We start from the raw sequence: 21,353 nt of genomic DNA on the forward strand, positions 1-21,353 counted from the left end.
TATTAGAAAGTAAACCGATTCCAATTAGGAGTTAGCCCACTTTACCATCTTTTTGAGGTCAGAGCACCTGCACTGGGACCTGATCAATTGTCCCAGTGTACACAGTAAAAAGAAAACAGCAGCATCAGTTAAAAAACGGGGGAGATAATAAATAAAGCACTTTCTCACAGTGTGAAATTAGGAAAGGAACCCAATCTTCTTTAGTACAGTCACTCTGTATTGCTGTTTGCCATTGTAGCTGGTTGATAGATTCAACTTTGGTAGAAAAAAGGGCACCTTCAAGACTGGTATTTTAAGACTGGATACTGTTCCTTTGAACATAGCCCACACCACAAAGTATTGTACAACTGGGTACTCTAAATTGGTCGCAGCGAATGATGCTTTTCTAATTTCTAGGCAGTGCAAAAGTTGGCAATATTGCCAGTCTAATGATCAGTAAAGTCATATTCAGAGCAAAATGTCTGAAAGATTTAATAAGGGCTCCTTCAAACAAATAATCTCATTCCAAAATGTATTTAGCCCTCTAGTCCTTCCAATACATTCATACCTTTGATCATAATACCTACATTATGCAGGTCTGAAGAATGGCAATTTGGATCAATATCTATGGCTCTTTGCACCACCTATCAGTAATCAGCATTTCCCTAATTACAGTGTGGAATGTATGGACATATTTGTAATAGTACTTTAGACCCGGTAAGCATCCATTTTATTCTTTTTCTGCAAGGTTCATTAACGAGGTTTGAATGTTAGTCTAAAAAAAACACCTTAGCTGGGAGCGGTGATGAGCCCAACTATAGGAATAAATGTATGAGAGTATAAGGTCTCCGGATGCAGTACGAGCATATCGCTTGTCGTGATTTCCATATAAGCTGTTTACCCCACATGCAAGGAGAGTCTCTGCATTTAGGCTAACATTGTTTAATGTACCAACATGGGTTGCATACGCAACAGGTAGTTGCTCCTTCAAACTACTATCCTCTTAATTACTTGAGCCCTACCCCATTGGGAGAGGTTATGTTATGGTTTTTTAATTTGGTGTTGCGCTCTAATTACCCCAACGGGATATCTCGGCGTTGAGGAAATCACTATAGCAAGGCCAGAAACAGGAGATTTAAAATATAAAGGTGTTTGATAATTTCTTAAAATTGGAGCATTTATATTATATGTGATAAATAAACAGGTAAACGATTCTAGTAGGTGGGAGCCAAATAAGAGAAAGATGTATATCTACACCTTGAACGTTGAGTGCAGGGAATACTAAGTAGCTCTTTGTCCTTAGATCGCAAATTCCTGACAGGATGATATCATTTAAGCTTTTGGTGTAGGTATCTTGGTCCTTGGTCCTTTTTCCCACTAAAGATCTGTGCGAGAGGCAGAAGATCTTGAGTATATTATCTTTCTGACAGGTAGCCAATATGATGGTCATTAAAGGTGGAAGTGATATTGATCCGGAAGGAAGATTACAAATAAGTCTTGCAGCGGTGTTCGGCACGACTTAGAGAGTAGGGTCTACTGGCAGAAGCCAGATGAGTATTGCTATGGTCAAGCCTGCTGACAACTAATGCCTGTATCAGAGTTTTCCTGGCTGCAAGCGGATAAAGAGGCAAGGCTTTTCTTAGTAGCCATAATATATGAAAGCAGGTACCTGTAATTCATAGGACCTTCTCCTTCATTGTTAGGGCTTGATCTAGTTTAATGCCAAGATTTTTTATGACCTGACGGGGAGTGGGAACACTCCCTAACTCAGGTGGCTACCAATCTGAAGTCCATATTTGGTGGGCTTTTCCAAAAGCATAAGCTCAGTTTTTTCAGCATTAACCTGAAGCTAGTTCTTAAACATCCACTCTTCTACTGCTTTCATCCGATTTGAGAAACATTCCTTCATTTTGTCCACCTTGTTGTCAAAGGAGATGACCAACTGAGTATCATCGGCATAGGACTAGATTTCAACCTGAAAGATCTAATAAATTCAGCCAATTGGGCCATATATATATATATATATATATATATATATATATATACATATATATATATATATATATATATATATATATATATATATATATATATATATATATATATATATATATATATATATATATTTTCCAAGGAAGTCTGCTCCAGAAAAAGAAGACTTAGGCGGCACTCGAGGTTCGTGATGTCAACCATTCTTTATTGTTAAACCATGGGCATGACGCGTTTCGGGGTTTACTTCCTTTATCAAATGCCCCCCTGGTTCAGTTCGCCACTGTTGCTCACAGACCCCCTCATTTTAAAGTGTGTCCTTCCCACTTTCTCAAGTAGTGTGGGTAGCCTGAAAAACACGGCCTGGATCCGCCTCTATTTCCACAAGTGGACAACATTTCGCAGCATGCAACGTCCATCACAGGCTGGCGGCGGTCCCAGTTATCGGTGTAATTTTACCAGGTGAGTGACCGATGTGCTGTGTAGTCAGGCGGGGATTTGCGGCAATTGTTCTGGGCACTTACTGTTGACAATCACAGTCCTCTCCCCCTTCCTCGCACATCAATCCGTCACGGAGCAGAGATATATATATATATATATATATTGAACAAGTCAGACACATGAAAGATCCCTGGGGTACCCCTTTGTCAATCGTCATAGTGCATGGCTTAAAGTCACCCAAAGAGATCTCCTGAAATCTGTTAGTCAAGAAATCCTGGAAGGGGCGTGGCCTCGGAGGGAATGGAATAGGATGTGCTTCATCTGCTCTCCGACTCCCTGCGTCGCATCGACGTGCAATCGACTGCACTGGGGCAAACGAGGGGGCATCCTGCAGTCCCTGGAGTGCTGCTGCTCCCCGCTTTTGCTGTTGGACAGTTTGCTCACTCTTCTGTCTAGGCCCCAGATGAAACACAGAAGGGTCCTGCTTCTGTTTAGACGGGTCCTCAGCGTCATCTTTCCCCAGCAGCTGACGCATTACCCTCCCTTATTGTGGCCACAGTGGGATGGCATAGCGGGCTCTCCCCAATCCAAGCCTGGTTGTGGGGGCTGCCCTCACAGCATATGTGGTGAAGACCGCTATGCTGCTAATCTCCACAGCATCCACCGTAAACATTAGAAGTGTGTGGGTGCTCAACTCCCGGAATGGTTTACTAGCTAATTGGTTTTCCTGTCACCTGGGGGTGTCCTCTGCTGATTGGACACTGAGTACCCTGCTGGCAGTTGCCACAGGGATGGAGTTCCCCGACCCACCTGCTGCCCCTGGCATGTGAAGTGGTCCATCTGCGCCTTTGCCCCTGAGCAAGGACCCTTAGGCGACACGTTGTGGCGTGGGCTAGGGGGACGTTAATCGAGTGAGGCCTGCGGACCTGACCTTCTTCCTGGGCCAGGCCCTGCCCAAGCTGCAGCAGGAGATGGGAGTGAAAACCTGCTGACTCACCAGGTGTCCCTGGTTCCACGACTGCCAACGGTGAGGGGGACCCTGCACTGCGGCTGCTCATGAGGACTCCCTGGGAGATGCAAGTCTTGCCTTAGGACCTGCGGCTGCTCTGGTGCACCTCCGGCCTTTGGTATATGGACCCGCCTCCCAGAGCCCTGCACTTCTGTGTGTTTGGCATCACACCAGCATAGGCCCGAGGGAATATACTGCGAAATGAACAGTGGGCACACTGATATATGCGGGGGCCCATGACTGGGCACAACCAGTGGAGGTGGCCTCCCTGGACACAAAGGCAGTTTTCTGAGTGGGCTGGCACAGGCCTCGAGATGGGACCCGGCTGATTCTACTCATGGACATAGCCCATGCAAAGCCTGAACATTACATGGAACTCTTGTTAGACCTCTGTGGCCAGGCTTGAGCGGGGGCCTCCTTGGAAGCAGAGGAGACATCTTTGGCTGAGGTAGACCAGGCCCTTTGGAGGACTCAGCTGCCCTCGCCAGCGGGTGTCAGGAGGGAGAGGTCTGCGCAGAACGCTGGAGTCCCGGTGCATCATGTGGGATGTGGGCGCTCTTGCTCCTAATTCAATGACTCAGTTACTGTGGAGACAGCTTTGGGGACAGATAATGGTCAGGTCCTCTCATCTTTGCCTCCCATCCCAGGGAGGCTGACTGTTCCAGACCGAGCCCATTAATTTGTTCATTTGTGGGGTGTGGGCCAGTTGACTTGTGGCAGTGTGGGGGATTCAGTGCGGGGTCCCCATCACCCTCAGTCCTGTGTTCTACATGCTGAGGGTTCACCAACCCTGGTGCCCAGTTGTCGCCTTTGCGCACACGCTTGCTTCACCACCCTCCAGAGCCCCTAATGGACTACACTAGTAAATACAGTTCAAACAGCCAGAGGCTGAAGTGGAGAGATGTGTGCTTCATAGTCCCACTCAACTCATACTGGACCTGACATTCTGCATGATTAAGCCACGGTCTAAAAATGCAAAGGACAATCCAGTGATGTCTCTCTGGAGAAAGGCTTTATTGACAGACTCCGAAGCGCTCCCCCCTCCCCACTGACACCAGAAGCGTAAGCTGCATCCTCAGCCCCTATTACTCAGCGCTATAAGGGCCTCTTATTGGAAGAAATCCGTACTGACATCAGCTCACTCAAAAACGAGTTAAAATCCTTTCTCTGTGACATCCGGAGAGAGGTTTTTGAAATTTGTGAGTGACTTGATGATCATGAGCGGACAGTTGTTGCTAGATCAGCAATGAGTAAGAGCCCTGTAGCAGTAAAACATTGACCTACAAACCAAACAGGAAGATTTAGAAAATAGAAGTCGCCATAACAAAATTAGCATCTGGGGGTGCCTAGGGGCGCAGAGGGCAGTGATATCATGGCCTTCACGGCGGAACGTCAGCAGGCGATCCATGGGGATGACAAGCATCTTTGCCTGCTCTTGACAGGGCCCACCCAGTGACCACTGCCAGTGGATGCAAAGATGTAGTTCATGACATCCTGACTAAAGTACATTTCTTCATGTAGAAAGAAGCAATATTACGAACATCTAGGGACAAAACTGAACTCACTTTTTGAGTTCATGTGGTACAACATCACCAGGATCTCTCCCCATAACATGAGAAAGCGAAGTGATTTGAAGCATGTCACTGACAAGCTAGGTGCCCTGGGGATACGCTATTATGGAGGAGAAGCATTTATTTGGACTTGCCGATGACTCTCAGAAGGGTGGGAGGGATCTCAAGTCCAAATGGACCATGGCAACACTATAATGACCTGAAAAACGACAAGCACAGGCGTCCTCACAAGAGGCCAAGCATGATATTATCCATCATCTCCGCAACATTGTCAGGGGTGTCTCCCCGGCTCGTTTGACCACAGGCTCCCTTTGAGCACAGGTGCCACCCTGCACTATCCAACACCAGCATGTGTGAGTTCAATCTACTTGGCCCTTCTTCTTCCTACTTTCAGTTGGGCCGGGCCTCAGGGCCTAGGAGAGCCCTACTGTCCCCTGAACTTCTACACCTCGATTCTTCATCTGATGGCTGCCCAACAACTTTCTCTTGAGGAGGGTGACTCCTCTAGTGGGTGCAGAGCACTTTGCTGCCGACCTCCGCAAAATGAAGAAGTTTCTGTTGGACCCCGTTGGTCTGTTGTTTCCTATAACATGTTTTCTCTTACAGGTTGCATTCCTTTGACAGCGGGGCTGGTGGATTGTTACAGCTGCTGTCCCCAATCCCAAGGGTGGTGGGTGAGGCGCTGGTGTCTGCATGTTAGCATCTCCCTTCACAACCCCCCTAGTGGGCTATCAGCGCTAACGCTCACTTGCTTTCTCTTATTGTTGCTTTCTCGGGGGATAGGCTGCATGGAGAATAATTCTTCCCTAGTTTGTGTGATACTGCCTTTCGATCTGTAGGACCCTTTACGCACACTCCCTGACCCCATGTCTATTCTGCAAGACTTAAAGTTGATATCGCTGAATGCACGGGGTCTGAACTCCCGAAACAAACGTAAGCAAATCTGGCGATATATACTACAAGACAGTCCAATGTCTTCCTGCCCACCTCATGGAGGCTGATTGCACACCCAAAATACCCTGGGCAAGTTTCTACACATGTGTTACTAGTGAGGTCTGAGACAGAGAGGGTTATTTTCTGGCTTTACACCTCCTTCTGGGGCAGAGTAAACTCACAATACTCAACATCTATGCTTCGAACACTTTACAAGGGGCTTATATCAGGCGTATCCTGTGGGGGGTAGACAGTGACATTATAGTTTGCGGGGATTCCAATCTGGTATGGGACACCACTCTAGACCGAAGCTGGGCTACTTTCTAGAGTAAGGGGGCCATGTCCTCATGCTTAAAGTGGGACATAAAAGATCAGGCCTTGTAATTGGTTGGTGCTATAAACACTACTTTTTTTACTCACTTGTACATACCTCCTACTCCCCCATGGAGTATGCTTTATTCACTCGCTCACTCCCTCCTTCGTCACTTAGACACAGTGGAGCTCTCTGACATTTCTATCTCTGACCATGTACATTTTGAGCTGTCATGAGTGAGCAGGCGTCCCATCCTTGAGGCCCAAAGCGCTGTCGCTTGCTCCCACACCTCGTTAGTGACCCAGAAGACGTGCCTGAGATATGTATAGGAATTACTGACTACTTTACACTCAACGCACTCCCTGAAACCCCCCCCCCACACTCACAGGGATGGGTTTAAGGACACCATACAGGACCCAATTACGTCCATAGCCTTTGCACAGGCAAAGGAGGCGAGACAGGTGAATCCAACTTGTCGGTGAAAATTGAGCAACTGAAGCACTTGTACAACAGCCCCCACCCACCAAACCAAACGGCAGCTGGTCGTGCTACAAGGCTAACTTTGAACGTACTGGACGGGTAAGGTGGAAAGGGTGCTACTGGCTTTAGAAGTGCTACTGCGAAGGGGGAGACAAGGTGGGAAGGCTCCTAACTTGCAGGCTAAGTCATGCATGGGCCAAGACACACATAACTAAGCACATTACTAAGCTACAGATGGGCGACCCAGGATGGGTGACTGCAGAAAGGGACCAACTTGAGGCTTTTCATGCTTATTACCAAATATCGTGCTCCCAGGAGGATCCACCCCAGCTCTGCATGCTTCAGTCTGGGTACTACCCCTGGGCAAGATACCCGGGCCTGATGGACTCCAGCTCCTCTTCTATCGACTCTTTTTACCCCACTTCCAGGACCACTTATTGTGGTTTTTAATTCCTTCATGCAGGAAACAGGCCTTATGCCCTTGATGGATGCTGCTGAGCTCCTTCTCATACTTAAAGCAGTTAAAGACCCGGCCTTGTGCTCCTCCTATCGCTACCATAACCTTACTCAATACAGATATTATTTATATTAAGCTTTTTAGTAAAATATTGGATGCTCCACTAGAACCATATCTCCCGGGCCTCATCTGCCCGGATCAGGTGAGCTCCATCCGCCATAGGCAGGGTGCAGGCAATGTCCGGTGCATAGTACACTTGGTGGAAAAATCACATTGTTTCGATATCCCGGCATACCTTCTCTTGCTGGATGCGGATAAGGCCTTTCGTGAATTGGTCTTACCTCCAAGCAGTGCTGATTAAAATAAGTCTGGGGCCGGGATTGATCTCTAAGTTTATGGCCTTAGATTTGGTGCCTGTGGCTAATGTCCATGTTAGTGGACAAACAATGAGGCCTGTATCCATTTCTTCGGGACACACAACAGGGGTGCCCGCTATCACCATTACTATTTGCCCTGGCGGTTGAACCCCTCGCTATCGCAATCCGTGATGTGGATATGGTGAAAGGCATACCCTTCTATGGCCGGACACACAAGATTAGCCAGTTCATGGATGACCTCTGGCAAGCGTTGTGGCATGTTTGCAGGCCTATGAGGCTGTTTCTGGCTTTAGGGTCAATATGGCTAAGTTATCAGTACTTAATCTAACCATCCATGCCCACAACGTGCAACCCCTGCAGCTGCTAGCACCTTTTCAATGGTCACAGGACACCATTAACCCCCTGGCTGCGGCCGGAATTCTGCACCTGTGCGGCACATTCCGATCGCGGGCATGGTCATGGCGGCTCCCGGCCGTCATCAGCACATGCCCACCATAACTGTTGACGACCGGGAGCCGTCATCAGCACCTAAGGGGTTAAATAATTGGTCCTCAATATCACCCCAACACTTGCTTCATGGTCTCAAGCCAACTGGCATCCTCTTCGTTGCTCCATCTTGGCTGACTTTCAGAGGTGGAAGCCCCTCCATATCTCCTGGTTGGGGCGTGCCAATGTCATAAAAATGAATATACTCCCAAGGGTCCTCTACCTGTTCCAGACACTGACTTCTTTGATCGTGCAGGATGATATCCTGCCTCTGCAACATGACATTTGTACCTTTTATATGGAATGAGAGACAGCCCCGAGTAGCCAATTCCTTGTTGAGGGTGCCGCAATTTAGCTTAGCATGCCCCAATCTCCTGGAGTACTACTTGGCAGCCCATCTGGGTTATGTTTCTGAGTGGCTGGTTCAGGAAAGCAATAAGCACTGGGTCCAAATGGACCATTCTGTGGCGTGTAGGCCCATGTGGGACCTTGCTTGGCTGCCAGGCATGCTCGACCATGCAGTACGTATATTGCTACCTCAACCAGGATGGTGTTAGATATCTGGGACAAAGTGGCCATTAAGAAAGGACTAACTACTTTCCCTTCTCCCAACACACCTATCACATTTCACCAGACTTTCTCCTTGGGCTTGCACCCCTCACCTTCCGCTGTTGGAGTGATGGGGACCGTCGGACCCTTCAAGGCATCTTAACAGGGATGCCATGAGATCTTTTGACAAGTGCAGGGTGGACTTCCAACTCCTGGACACCACACAATTCCAATATTGCTAGCTATGACATTGGGCGTTGCATCCTTTGGTATACCCGGCAATTATCCATCCCTATACCCTTTTTGAAAAGTTAGTGTGGGCCTATGATTGTTCAAAATAATTATCATCTAACAAATATCATGTTCTGCAACACTCTATGCCAGTATGCAATCATGCGTATCAATCCACATGGCATAACACCACCCAGGAAGAAATAACACCTAAACAATGGGAAACACTGTGGCAGGATATGCCAAAAACCTACTGCAGTCTCTCCCTTCAAGAGAAAGCATATAAATTGATGTTCCAAGTTTACTATACCCCAGCTCATCTTTCCACTATCCATTCAGATGTATCCCCTCTCTGATGACATTGTGGGGAGGCGGTGGGGGACTTTTGCCATATTTGGTGGTCCTGTAGATTTATTGGCACTTTGTGAAACATGTGTCACTACAGGGAGCACAGAGGGACCCACAGATCTCAAGTGTGTTTGCGTACCCAATCCTAAATGGTTATATGGCAAGCCTCTAAGTGAATAGTTTCAAGTAGAACACTACTAATCCTAGAGAGTGAAGAGAAGAAGGAAACTTGACAAACAAATCACAGTTGGGTGCTGGAGCGAGTGGGGCAGATCAACAAACCAGCTACTTGCAATATTCTTAAACATCTCCTTGGAGATGTAAGGATATGTACAAGTATAGAAGAACAATATCATTTGGTGCAAAGGATAGTAGGGGGATCAGGAGACTACTAGCAATGAGAGCATTTCAGTGGCAGTTATTCATAAAGCAAAAGATGACTGCCCACCAGGATGGCACTATCCAAGCAAGATGCATATAGGGTCCAATCATAGGTATTTCTGGAACCTGAATGTGAAGCTCAGTCTTCTTGGTTGTCAATGCCACGACAATCTGATGTAGCTCTTCCTTGTCTGAACTCCTGTGAGGAAGTCTGTCAGATGAGTTGTCCCTCATTCTGGGTCCTGATTCCTAATGACACCCTGCCCTTCACACTACTGGATTCCTATTTATTGGAGCCCATCTTGGATCTATTTTCCTAGTGTCCAGATAACCCAAAAATGTATGTAGTTCAATCTGGTACAAGATATTCAGTGTTTTTTCCTCGCAATCATGCTCACAGAACACAGTGAGACATACGTGATGTCACAGTTCTGAAGTCTATGGAGGACTGGAGGGAATTTCTTTGTCTTAACATTCATGTCAGCTGATCTGTGTACATGATGATTATTAATCAGAAAATATCCATTCTGTTGCCTTCTTGATTCAACAAACTGTCCTGATTGCCTCTAAGGAAAAGGGCTTTTCTTGGCTGGTGTCTAGAGGGAATATAGCATGTTACATTGCATGCTATAACAACGCATTCTATTACAATGCGGTAGTTACAACGTTGTCAGAACATGATACCTTTACATCACAAGTCATTAGATCGACTGGCTGTAGGGGGCGTGTTGGACTTAGGAATGGTATAATTTACTATTCCAAATCCAGTGTGTGAAACAGAAGGGAAGGTGTTGGAATAGTAAATTATACTATTCCTTAGGTTAGAGCGCCCCCTACAGCAAGTTGATCTAATAACTTTGATGTAAAGGTACTGCGTTCTCACAACGTGGTCGTTGTAACGAATGCGTTGTTAAAGGAACGCAATGTAATGGCAGCGTTGTAAACTCTGTTTTCTATCTAGAGGTGTCATTTAAAAGTTGACCATCAATGATTTGGGAAGTAAATACATTTGCAATCTGGCCATATCATCTTTCTTTGCTTTCTATTGTGTCATCTAAAACCCTTTTTTTCTCAATGGGTACTGTCATTCAAATTCATACTTTTGTTACAGAGAATTATCATATCCCGTCCCCAGTCAGGTAATGTATTAAGACTATCCTTTGCATCTATGAGTCTTTGGTCTGTAGTCTTTTGGTTCTGTTATCTAGTTTTTTAATTCTATGCTGGCCATTGTTGTTCCAGTGATGGAAAGCTCCTTGAAAGCTGAGACTAGCGTTCTCTTGGGAATTGTCAAAGATGGCAGGTTAGAATGTTATTTGTTATTGGAGACTGCTTTGAATAATAATAGCAGTCAAGAGGCACATGAAGAGGTCATGAGGTAGAAGCATATATGACGCTCTCCTGGCAAGACAGTGAAACAATCACCAATATTCAGATTCCTAGATGAATATAGGTATAACTTTGCATCCAGTGGTTAATGACAGAGCCACAATCAATTCTCTCCAGTCACTTAGCTGTTCAACATTTCCCAGGTGACACTTCACATCATTAGAGCCACCAAATCATAAGTATCAGTCAGAGTATGCTTACTGGAGTGGTATTGAATCAAATATGTCATACTAATCATCACATTGTGACGATAGATATATCTCATTACATTGACATTAATGTAGTGGAAAGTCTATGTCTATGACCATCATTCAGTTCTAGAGATAGATGGCAAAGTTTCCTCACCCAGACACAGATTCTTGTAGCCAGCAAAACTCAACAAAATGCAAACAAAACTCAACAAAATGCTTAATAAATGACAAAGTACTTTAAAACAGTGCCATTCATTTAGAGGGAAAATCTTTTGCCAAATCACCCCATTTTTGCCCTTTCTTTCAGGAAGCCATTCATTGATCTGCCATGAGCTACCTCAGCTGTCAGAAACCCAATTAGCTTATGCAGATAAGATTTGCTTCCAGCCCACAGAATGTAGTTATCAATTTAGTCCTTTACTGGCGGCAGCAACTATTTATGAAATAGTCATCCATATCACAAACTCTAGGAGATTGTAACCTTTTTCATTTGAGAGAAAGAATCAACTTTGTATCATTAGTAAAATGAGCAGTTGCAAGGTATATCAAATATTGTAAATTTAGTGCATAATGGAGAGTTAGGCATAGGCAAGCACTTTGGTATGATATTTGTTAAAGTGTCATGTGTCCTGTTAGTTTCGAGATATATCTATATTTACACAAAAAAGTGTGCACCAACTAGTCCTTATCCATATATAGAGTTTTACTGACATAATCCATGTGAATGCTTAGCTTACAGTGGGACAAGCAATACATAAGAAATAGACTCCATAGTCAGACTAGGATCTCAGCTCTTCTCAATGCAGGTCCATACTAGAAGTGTGGTATTCAAAGTTAAAAGCAAAGTAATATACAAAGAGCGTACCTGGGTTTAAGCCTTGTGAATAGGCCTGAAACTTCCCCTGGAGCCATAACTCAGGGCAAAATGTTTAAATCCTACTTGTATCCTATCAGAGCAGGTGGCATTTAGTTCATATGTATATTCCAATGACTTTCTTCATCCAGTAACCTGAGATTAGACAAAATTGAATTTATTTGCCAAACAGGTCAGGAAATTTCAGATTTGTGCTTGTTGACTCTTTTTATATTATTTTCTCTCTTCAATTATTCTTATTCATTCTATTTATCTTAGATAGTGACATATATACCCTGCACAGATGGCATTCAGGCTCTTCATATACCTGGCACATTGCATAAAGACAATTCTACAAATTACACTTTAGAGAGTGGATGAGAAAATACGTGGACTCGCCAAATATGAACCAAATAAAATTTTATTAAAAATTATTTTCAGAAGTTTAATGAAGAGAGGAGATTGAGTCAAGCATATTACTGAAAGTCAGGAGATCCAAGTCTTAGAGACTTTTCTTCAATAGGTAGGCTTTTTGGTGGAAGGCAGAGACTTGTATACAATGTAGCCAGTTTTAAATATAATCAAGCCTTTGGAGTTTTTAGAGAACGGTTGTGATATGGTCCATCTATATTGCTCTAATAATCAGACAAGCTGCTTTCTAAGTAGGAAACCTCCATTACATCGCAGTGATTGCATTGCAATGCATTTAGAACGCTGCCATTACAACGCAAGTGTTACATTTACTTGCACTGGAGGGAATTATAACCTAAGGAATAGTAAGATTTACTATTCCAACGCCTTCCCTACTGTACGTAGACTGGTGTTGGAATAGTAAATCTTACTACTCCTATGTCCAGCGCCCTCCAGCACAAGTCGTTGTAACGACTTGTGCTGTAAAAACTGCTATGTTACATACCACGATCATTTTGATCTTGTTGTAACATCACATATTCTTCATAAGTAATCACAAAGGGGCATTGTTACGAGCCCTGTGCACTGCATTAGCATCACTTTTTGTGGCACAACAGTGGCGCAAACCACTAAATCATATTCATGAGGCCATGCAAACTCACTTTGCACGACTTTGAATGGCCTCATAGATATGGAATGAGGCAAGGCAGTGCAAATCAATGTGTTACCTTACTCTGTACTAGGGAGGCATCCTATAGGCTTTGCAGTGGATGCTCCCTCGCAACACCCATGGATTTTGATGCATCCAGATTTACAAGACCGTATGAACCTGGGAATGTGCCAAAACCTTATTCCTCCCCATTCTGTAGCACACTTAGAGGAAAAAAAGCCTCCCAGGATTGTTTTACTGCAAGACGGTGCCCCTACATGCACAAAAGCAATCCTGCATCCAAGTCAAGGAGCCTTGCACCATGGTGCAAGGGTGCCAGCGTTAACACTAAGATGCCGTAACGGCACCAGCGCAGTGGCAAAGGACAGGAATGCACCGTATGCCACAGCTACAATTGCATTCCTGCCCTTTCACTTTGACACAGGGCAGTGCAGTATGGTGACTTGCTGTGCTGCCCTGCGCCAAATCCCTAAAAAAAATGCCCCAAAGTGTCAACCAGTAAGAAGCAGGAATATGAGCCAATAAAATATACAAACAGGCCCTAAAGTGATTAGTTTATTTTTCCAATCAAAGAATATGATTTCTTATACTTCATTCATTGATGGGCAGTCAGAATTGTTATACTTGTAAGCATAATACAATTTTGGTGTTTAGCATCATACTAAGTGATGAGGACAGTCCTTTGAAACCTCTGGTCCTGTGACGTTTCCTAATTTACAGCTTGATGATGTTTTGCAAATTGTCAAACATGGTCATGGCTAGACGAGAAACAGCCAACAAGTGTTTTGTTGATGCAACTTTATCAAGACCGCAACAACATGTATGCAGAAGTTAAGATACAGACATCGGACCTGATTCACAAAGAGCCTCTGCAGTCATTGCAGGATCTCTGCAATGGGAAACTGCAGTGCAGAGATCCCACCACGACTGCGGAGGCTCTCTGAGAATCAGGTGCATAGTGTCTTAATAAACATAGTGAAAGAAACTTGGTGAGAAAAGGAGAAGACGTGGAGAGAGTAGAAGAAAGAAAATTCCCAGTGACATGTGGTATCTAAGTCGTAGGAGTCCTCAGACCAAAGATTAGTGCACTGGCAACAACATTGAAATGCACAGTATGAAAAGACCGAAGGAATGCAGTACAATATCCCCAGTGTTACTACTATCAGTACATGCAGCGAAACATTCAAAAAGTGGATGCATCAAAAATAAGATTTTAGAATAAAGTAATATCTATTTTAGATAGTGATATCACTTCTAAATGAAGCTGCATTGTATGAATATCTGCTGAAGGAAGTCAACGTAGGAGGATCTTTCTGCATGATCAATATACAACCAGACTATTGGAAGACTCATGCTAGGGCATGCTCTTAGAGACACCAATAAAAAGGGTGAAAGGTATATTATTCCAAAGCGTAATTGGCATTGTGACAATCTTATTGTTTCAGGAGTGAGCCACAGTATGTACTTTATATTATTTATATCAGGAGCTCGACCCTATTTCAGATTAGTTAGGTTGCTAATGATTGAAATTCAATTAATCCAGTAACATACTTAAAAACTTTTGCATATGACTGTTTTCAGTCAGGAAAATATAGATGAATATGTGTTTTTACATTTTTTTATAATAAGTTATGCTACAAAAATTCATGTTTTGATTCAATCCTGGTAAGGGCCCTCCACTCCGTCAATTGTAATGTCTGAGTTTGTGCACACTCTTTTGACAAAAACTCCAACCACTGTTCAATTAGTGTTTACCATGGCAGTAGAGCCAGCCTTTCCTGGCTCATCCCCAAGTAAAGTAAATATAGTGCCAGGGTACCCCAGAGGTGGCTGCCTGGCAGCTATTTAGGAGTAATGTTGCACACTGCTGATTCCAGCTCGCCAGGTGAGCTGCAGATTGGGGACCACTATATGTGTATCAATGAAGAAACAATCTCTTAATAGCATGGTTTGGGCCTCCTTTACATTGAGAAGTAAATGTGGCCCAGTAACATTTAGTTTCCTATACCCTGCATCATATCCCACATGATTTCCTCTGAAAGTCCAGAATATGGGGCTCTTCTGGAGCTTCTCTTTCTTGATATCCTTCTTCTTCATGTCACTTATTGGTTTTCAGTAAATTAGTATGATCATGTATGATACAAAGACAGAATCCCGTATAAGTGCTGATTATTTTGTCTTTCAGTCCAGTATGGTATACATTGTTTATTTAAGTTGGTAGTGGACGCTTTTTGTTGGAAGTTTGGATTACAATTTGTATTTGGTTGCTTGGGAGAAAAATGAGCAAGTGCAAAAGGGCTCTTCAGTTATCAAGACTACAAATAAAAGCCATGTGACATTCTTGTTTTAACATTTTGAGCATTTACAAATTTCACTGAATTTTTAAATCAAAATATTTGTTAATAATAAATGTGTATCGATTTTGCAGTAAAAAGCCGAAGAAGCCCCCAAGACGGCAGAACAACCGACTGAAACCTTTAACTTTGGCCTATGATGGAGATGCAGACATGTAGAGCATTCAGGGCACCAAACAATTTCCAATTGGTACATGAGAAAAATATGGAACTTGTGAGACGGACTGACATGAGTTTGAAAATATTGCTAAGGTCCATCCAAAAAATGACGAATATGGAATAAGATCAAGATGGTGAAAACAAGGTTTATCTGCAGTCAACAATCTGGTGTTTTGGTTAACTGAAAGCATGCACCTGGGGAAAACATGTATAATGGCCTTCTAATGGTGTTCAAGATAAAATAATTAAACCAAATCTTACTATAAACACTATAACTGTTTGCGAACACAAAACAAGTTAACAGGCCTGGTTTGAGACTTCAGCATCGAAGTATAGCTACGACGCATGAAGACTTCTTACCAGCCACTCAGCAACTGTTTATACTCAAGTATAACCAATGTACTCAATTGACACACATTTCTCTAATGCTCTGTTAATTTGGATTGTATAGAATAAAGCACAATTTAGCATTTGGTAAAATATCTATTCATAACGGAGTAGATACTTCGGCAAGTTCATAATTGTGGTTATGGATACTATTTGTGATCGCTTACTTAACATGAGTAGACATGATTGCAGAACTTGATTCTTTTATCTCTCCAAAGTGCATATGCCACCATACAGTATATTTGCAAGTGTCCTCTATTTCAGTATTTTATAGTGATTTCTGTCTCAAAAACTATCCATTTGTAAATGTTTCTACTCTCTCTACTTTCGGATTGTGGCCTGCATCTTTTTTCTATATGTAAGGCACATTTTTGCACTATATTAGTGCTGCATGATATGCACTTAACTAGTATTGCCATAGAAACAGCCTCTTGTCATGAAGGATGATGTGTCTTGTGCTAGAAGTGTGAAGTAGACATTTGCAAAAAAAGGCAGTGTTATGTCTGTATGGAAGTAGAAAAGTATGAATGAGACACAAACAATTCACCAACTTTGTGTTTACAATATACGGTTTCTTGTTGGAGCAACAGTTTTGTATATTATTCAGCAGAATTTACAGGAATTACTAGTCTTCTGCCGTATATACCTAAAACAATTTGGTTCCTTATTCATTTTTAATCATATTTTGAAAGGTATTTATGATTATAGAATTTTGTATTTATTATCTTTGGTAAAAAAAGAAAATGTGTTGTACTCAAGTTATATAAAATATTCTTCTTGTTTATCAAAAGTTCTATGAATATATTCAATGCCAACTGAAAGTATGGTATTGAGGCACATTCTGACATCTCTCAGCCAATGCGTCATATTTCGCTCCTTGATAGCTGTAGAAAAGAAAGGTATTATTGGACACATCTCATAGTTCTTAGAGAAATGTATGAGCTAATCAAATGGGCTTGCTCTAACCAATATTGAGTGTTGCATTTATGAAAACAAAATCACACTATCTCTGAGAGACAATTGTTCTTTAGAATATTTTTCATAATGTGCTGTTACAAATTTATTTTTCTCATCATTTTATCAATTGTGTGCATTTCATTCCATGTGAAGATGTTGCTGCTTTAGACACTGTCCGGACAATTGTGTATTGCAAACTTAGGGCCCAATGTATGTAAATTAGATTTACCGAATCATAAATACCGAATTTTACTGTTTCGGTATTCATGAATCGGTAAATCTAATGTAGGTAATTTTTCAGTAAAAAATACCGAATCGGTAGGATTTGGTATTTACCGATTCTGTAATTATTTGTCATTGATTCCTATGGACCTTGAAGCCCATAGGATTCAATGGCAAATACTGATTCGGTAATTACAGAATCGGTAAAATTACCGAATTGCCAAGGGGGACAGGGTGTCACTTTGACACCCTGTTGCACCCCTGTTTGTGGCTTGTGTGCCATGTGACACACATACATGCCCTTAGGGCATGTATGCATGTGACACACATACATGCCCTTAGGGCATGTATGTGTGCCACATGGCACAGGTGTACATGCACAGATGTGCATGTACACAGGTATTCGTTATTTACCATGCAATGGTATTACATGGTAAATAACAAATTGTTAAGGGCCTGTGGCACTGTTTTCAGTGCCACCTACATATATATTTACCGATTCGGTAAATTTACAGAATCGGTATTTTACCGAATCGGTAACTTTACCGATTGGGTAAATATACCAATTCTGTAAATTTTAATGGCCCCAACATCTCCATTTACAAATACCAGTCGGTAACAGCTGAAATCGGCCGTTACCGACCGGTATTTGCCGACCTACATATGGCCCTAGGTCTCCAGCAAGTGGCTGAGGAATACATATGTTACTGGAATAGTTTCTCTCTAATGATGTGAAGGACAGCTAAATGTAGCAAGCATTATTAGAAGAGACCACATTTGATTCCATTGGGACACTTTCTTTCTTACAGCTTTGTAGCAATAACATATTTTAAATCATCAAGGGTATAATGTTTACTATAATTATGCTATTTATTTTACAAAGGATGGCAAGACTTCCATCATTATTTAAAAATTAGTATTTGTTTTGAAACAAGAAGCTTAGTTTAATATTAAGACTTCATGTATCTCCATGAATACTAAAGAAACGGATATCAACACATTCCCAATAATATTTTTGTGATATTTTCTTTATAGCTTTTTTCCTAAGAAAGGCATGAAAATGATTATAAGTCATTTGTTGGTCTGTCTTATTATTATATTTATTTTCAGGGTTGAAGGTAAGAAATGCTCCAAATTTGAAGATTATAAAAAAATAAATGTACAAAGAAACACAAATAGAAACAATTGAAAACATCTGAAACAGCAGTGTTCTTTTTTTACAGTTGGTAGATCTTTGTATCACTTGAATCTCTTTTAATTTAATATTTTATGTATGATTAGAAAATGAGGTTTGAGGTGTTTTCAATCTCTGAAAAGCATCTAGTTCCAGTGTGCATGCCAGAGTGACCTTATCCTGCCAAATTTCACTAGATATAAAAAAAGAATGTAACATGTCAATATTTAGAATAAAATTGCCGATCAGTATTTCCTGGTTTTCTATTCCTGTTTAATGAAAGGTGCTTGTATGTATATGTGCTGTACATTGTGGTGAGATGGGAGAGTGAGGGCATGGTTGGATTGAAGAGAAGAGACTCAGAAATAGAGTTCCTATTAGTTCAGCCCCATCATTGAACATGAAATTCAAGGTAAGACAGCTGGTTCATTTTCATTCTAAATAAGCTTTAGCAGTATGTCTAATAACACGGCGCTTGTTTTCATGCTAAACAGCACTTAAATGCTTTTTCCCAACACATCAACATGGTTATACTGGCATCGTCATTATATGGCTCTTTTGTCTAACATATATGTGAAAATCTCATGATGGTAAGATTACATGCCTGTTTTACTAACTGCCTTTGTGGCATGGGTATAGTAGATGATGAACTGAGATGTGCCAACTAACTGCTTTTATAATGTGACATACGAGGCACTCACTATTATTTTCAAATCTTCTGCGAATTAAGCCTTTAAAAACTGGCAAACAAAGTTGTCTATTTAGGAAGCATTAATTATAGCAGCCATAAAGTTTAACTTTCTAAACACGTGTCATTGTAATGTGAAAATGAATTAACAAGCACGTATTTAGTGATGTTGGTGACACAAGCAAGTGCTGTACAAAGTATGTGTTCAAACTTTACAGTTATTAGCTAGTGAGTAGAAATGATATTCCCATTGATCAGAAGTATACAAACAGTTATGCATAGTACAAGCTGGTTTAACTTTGGTGATATGGCTATAGTGCTTTGCATTTTTCATTATAAATATGTCTCCACTTTTCTATCTACTGCTGAGATTTCTACACTGTATATTGGTTATAATCCTCATTTTCCCTCCCATAACGCCTCACGGTACATTTTATAATACAACATTAATCTATTCAGTTCTTGTAAATTAATGTAAAACATTGTTAATATAAACAAAATGTGTCTTTTTACATTTCTGTAAACTGTGATCACCCAGAAGTTAATAATTTATTTTGCTGAACTTCAATTGAATGTTTATTTTATAGAATAACGATGCATATGTTTACGGAATGCTTTACTTTTTTGTTATATGCTATTTTGTAAATTGTGTAATGTATTTTATTTTTTAAATTATGTACATTATTTTTTTTATTACCCTCAATGTGTATGTCTTAAATATGTTGACTTTGTTTATATTTCCAAACTCCTTCAAGCTTCAGTCAGTTCATTCAAATGGCCTGTGAAGATGTACTGCTTTTCCACATTTTCTTATGGGTTATTTGTACATACGTGACCTATATCTGACAATAAAAATACATTGAAACACTGATTTTACTTGCATCTTTTGTTTCGGAAGTGACTGCACAGTGATTTCCAGTGATGTTTGTATATGTGTAGGAGAACATTTCAGTAATATCCTATGTATAACTAGTTAACAGTCCTCATTTTATATGTAAGTTGCAAATGCACTTATTTCTTTACATCCTCTATATCAGAAGAATATATATTCATTTTGTCATCTAAACCACAACCCTAGCCTTTTGGTCCCAAGATCAGTGGCCAGCAAAGTAATCTTTCTAGAAATTATTGACAAGCCATAATTCGTCAGAAAACTCTTTTTCTTTGGATTCTAGAGAAAATAGAATGTCAGCCTAAAACCTGGTATTTGCACAATCTTTGAACATTATTTTTAAAGTTCATATTACTTTATTTGTATGTATTGTTTGTGAACTCACAACTATTTACAACATTTTTTTGCAATTAAGAGATTTTTGTGTGTACTATATTTGTGCACATTTTTACGTATATATAAGGGCATATGTACAAGCCCATTGCGCCGCTGGAGCATCCTTTTTTTGAGGCACCGGTGGTGCAGTGTGTTGTTCCATATTTACAAGGCCATATAAAGCCGCCCTTCATGGCGTTTCATGGCCCTGTATATACGTCCCCTTTTTACGCAGCACTTTGTGTGAAAGGAGCATGCCAAGGGTGTTGCTGTGGGTGAATCCCATGCAACACCCATGGATTCTAAGATTTACAACATTTCATAAACCTGGGAATGCGCCAGAATACTACGCCTACCATTGGGAGGTGTAAGGAGACGCAACAAGGAGAAATACCTATATTTCTCCTCGTCTTCTCCTCTTTCTATGTGTATTGTATTCTGCAGCACACATACAAAAGAGGAAAACACCTCATGTGATTGTTTTTGTGCAGAAAAGTGTCCCTCCTGCACAAAAACAATCTCCCCTAAAATGCAGTCACCCTTGCACCATGGTGCAAGTGTGCCTGCATTGGTGCATGATTCAGAAAAGGGGGTGGTGATGAACAGAGTGCCTGAATTAAGCAGACCACTCTTACCCAGTCCAAAGATCAGGGCTTGATCCATCACCGTTTTTTAGCTCACTGCACCATCCCAGCTCAGAACTTGGCTATATGCAAATTAGTCTGTTCCTATCCCAGTGCATGATGGGAACAGGGCAAACCAAACTACCAAGCCAATTCTTATACTGGGAAGGAAACAAGCCTCCGGGGACCGGTTTCTGCCATTTCAGGCGTCGTCGGCCCGGCTTGCTTGAATCCTGATGGTGCAATGAGCAAGGGACTCACATCTGAGTATACCCTTCCACGCTTATGGTGGACAAAATGATTCAGAAAAGGGGGTGGTGATGAACAGAGTGCCTGAATTAAGCAGACCACTCTTACCCAGTCCAAAGATCAGGGCTTGATCCATCACCGTTTTTTAGCTCACTGCACCATCCAGCTCAGAACTTGGCTATATGCAAATTAGTCTGTTCCTGTCCCAGTGCATG

At 41.9% G+C, this 21,353-nt stretch overlaps 1 protein-coding gene across 1 annotated transcript in view; it reads left to right on the forward strand.

Annotated features, from left to right (window-relative positions):
• The window catches only part of THSD7A (thrombospondin type 1 domain containing 7A), a 1,031,465-nt gene extending 1,011,601 nt beyond the window's left edge, over nucleotides 1-19,864 (forward strand). The window contains exon 27 of the mRNA XM_078663785.1: nucleotides 15,487-19,864. Within this exon, the coding sequence (XP_078519911.1) occupies nucleotides 15,487-15,571 (85 nt within the window). The 3' untranslated portion in view covers nucleotides 15,572-19,864. The remainder of the gene's footprint in view (nucleotides 1-15,486) is intronic.
• Nucleotides 19,865-21,353: the final 1,489 nt, after the last annotated feature.

This window comes from Lissotriton helveticus, chromosome 10 (assembly GCF_964261635.1).
Source record: "Lissotriton helveticus chromosome 10, aLisHel1.1, whole genome shotgun sequence".
Lineage (NCBI taxonomy): Eukaryota > Metazoa > Chordata > Amphibia > Caudata > Salamandridae > Lissotriton > Lissotriton helveticus.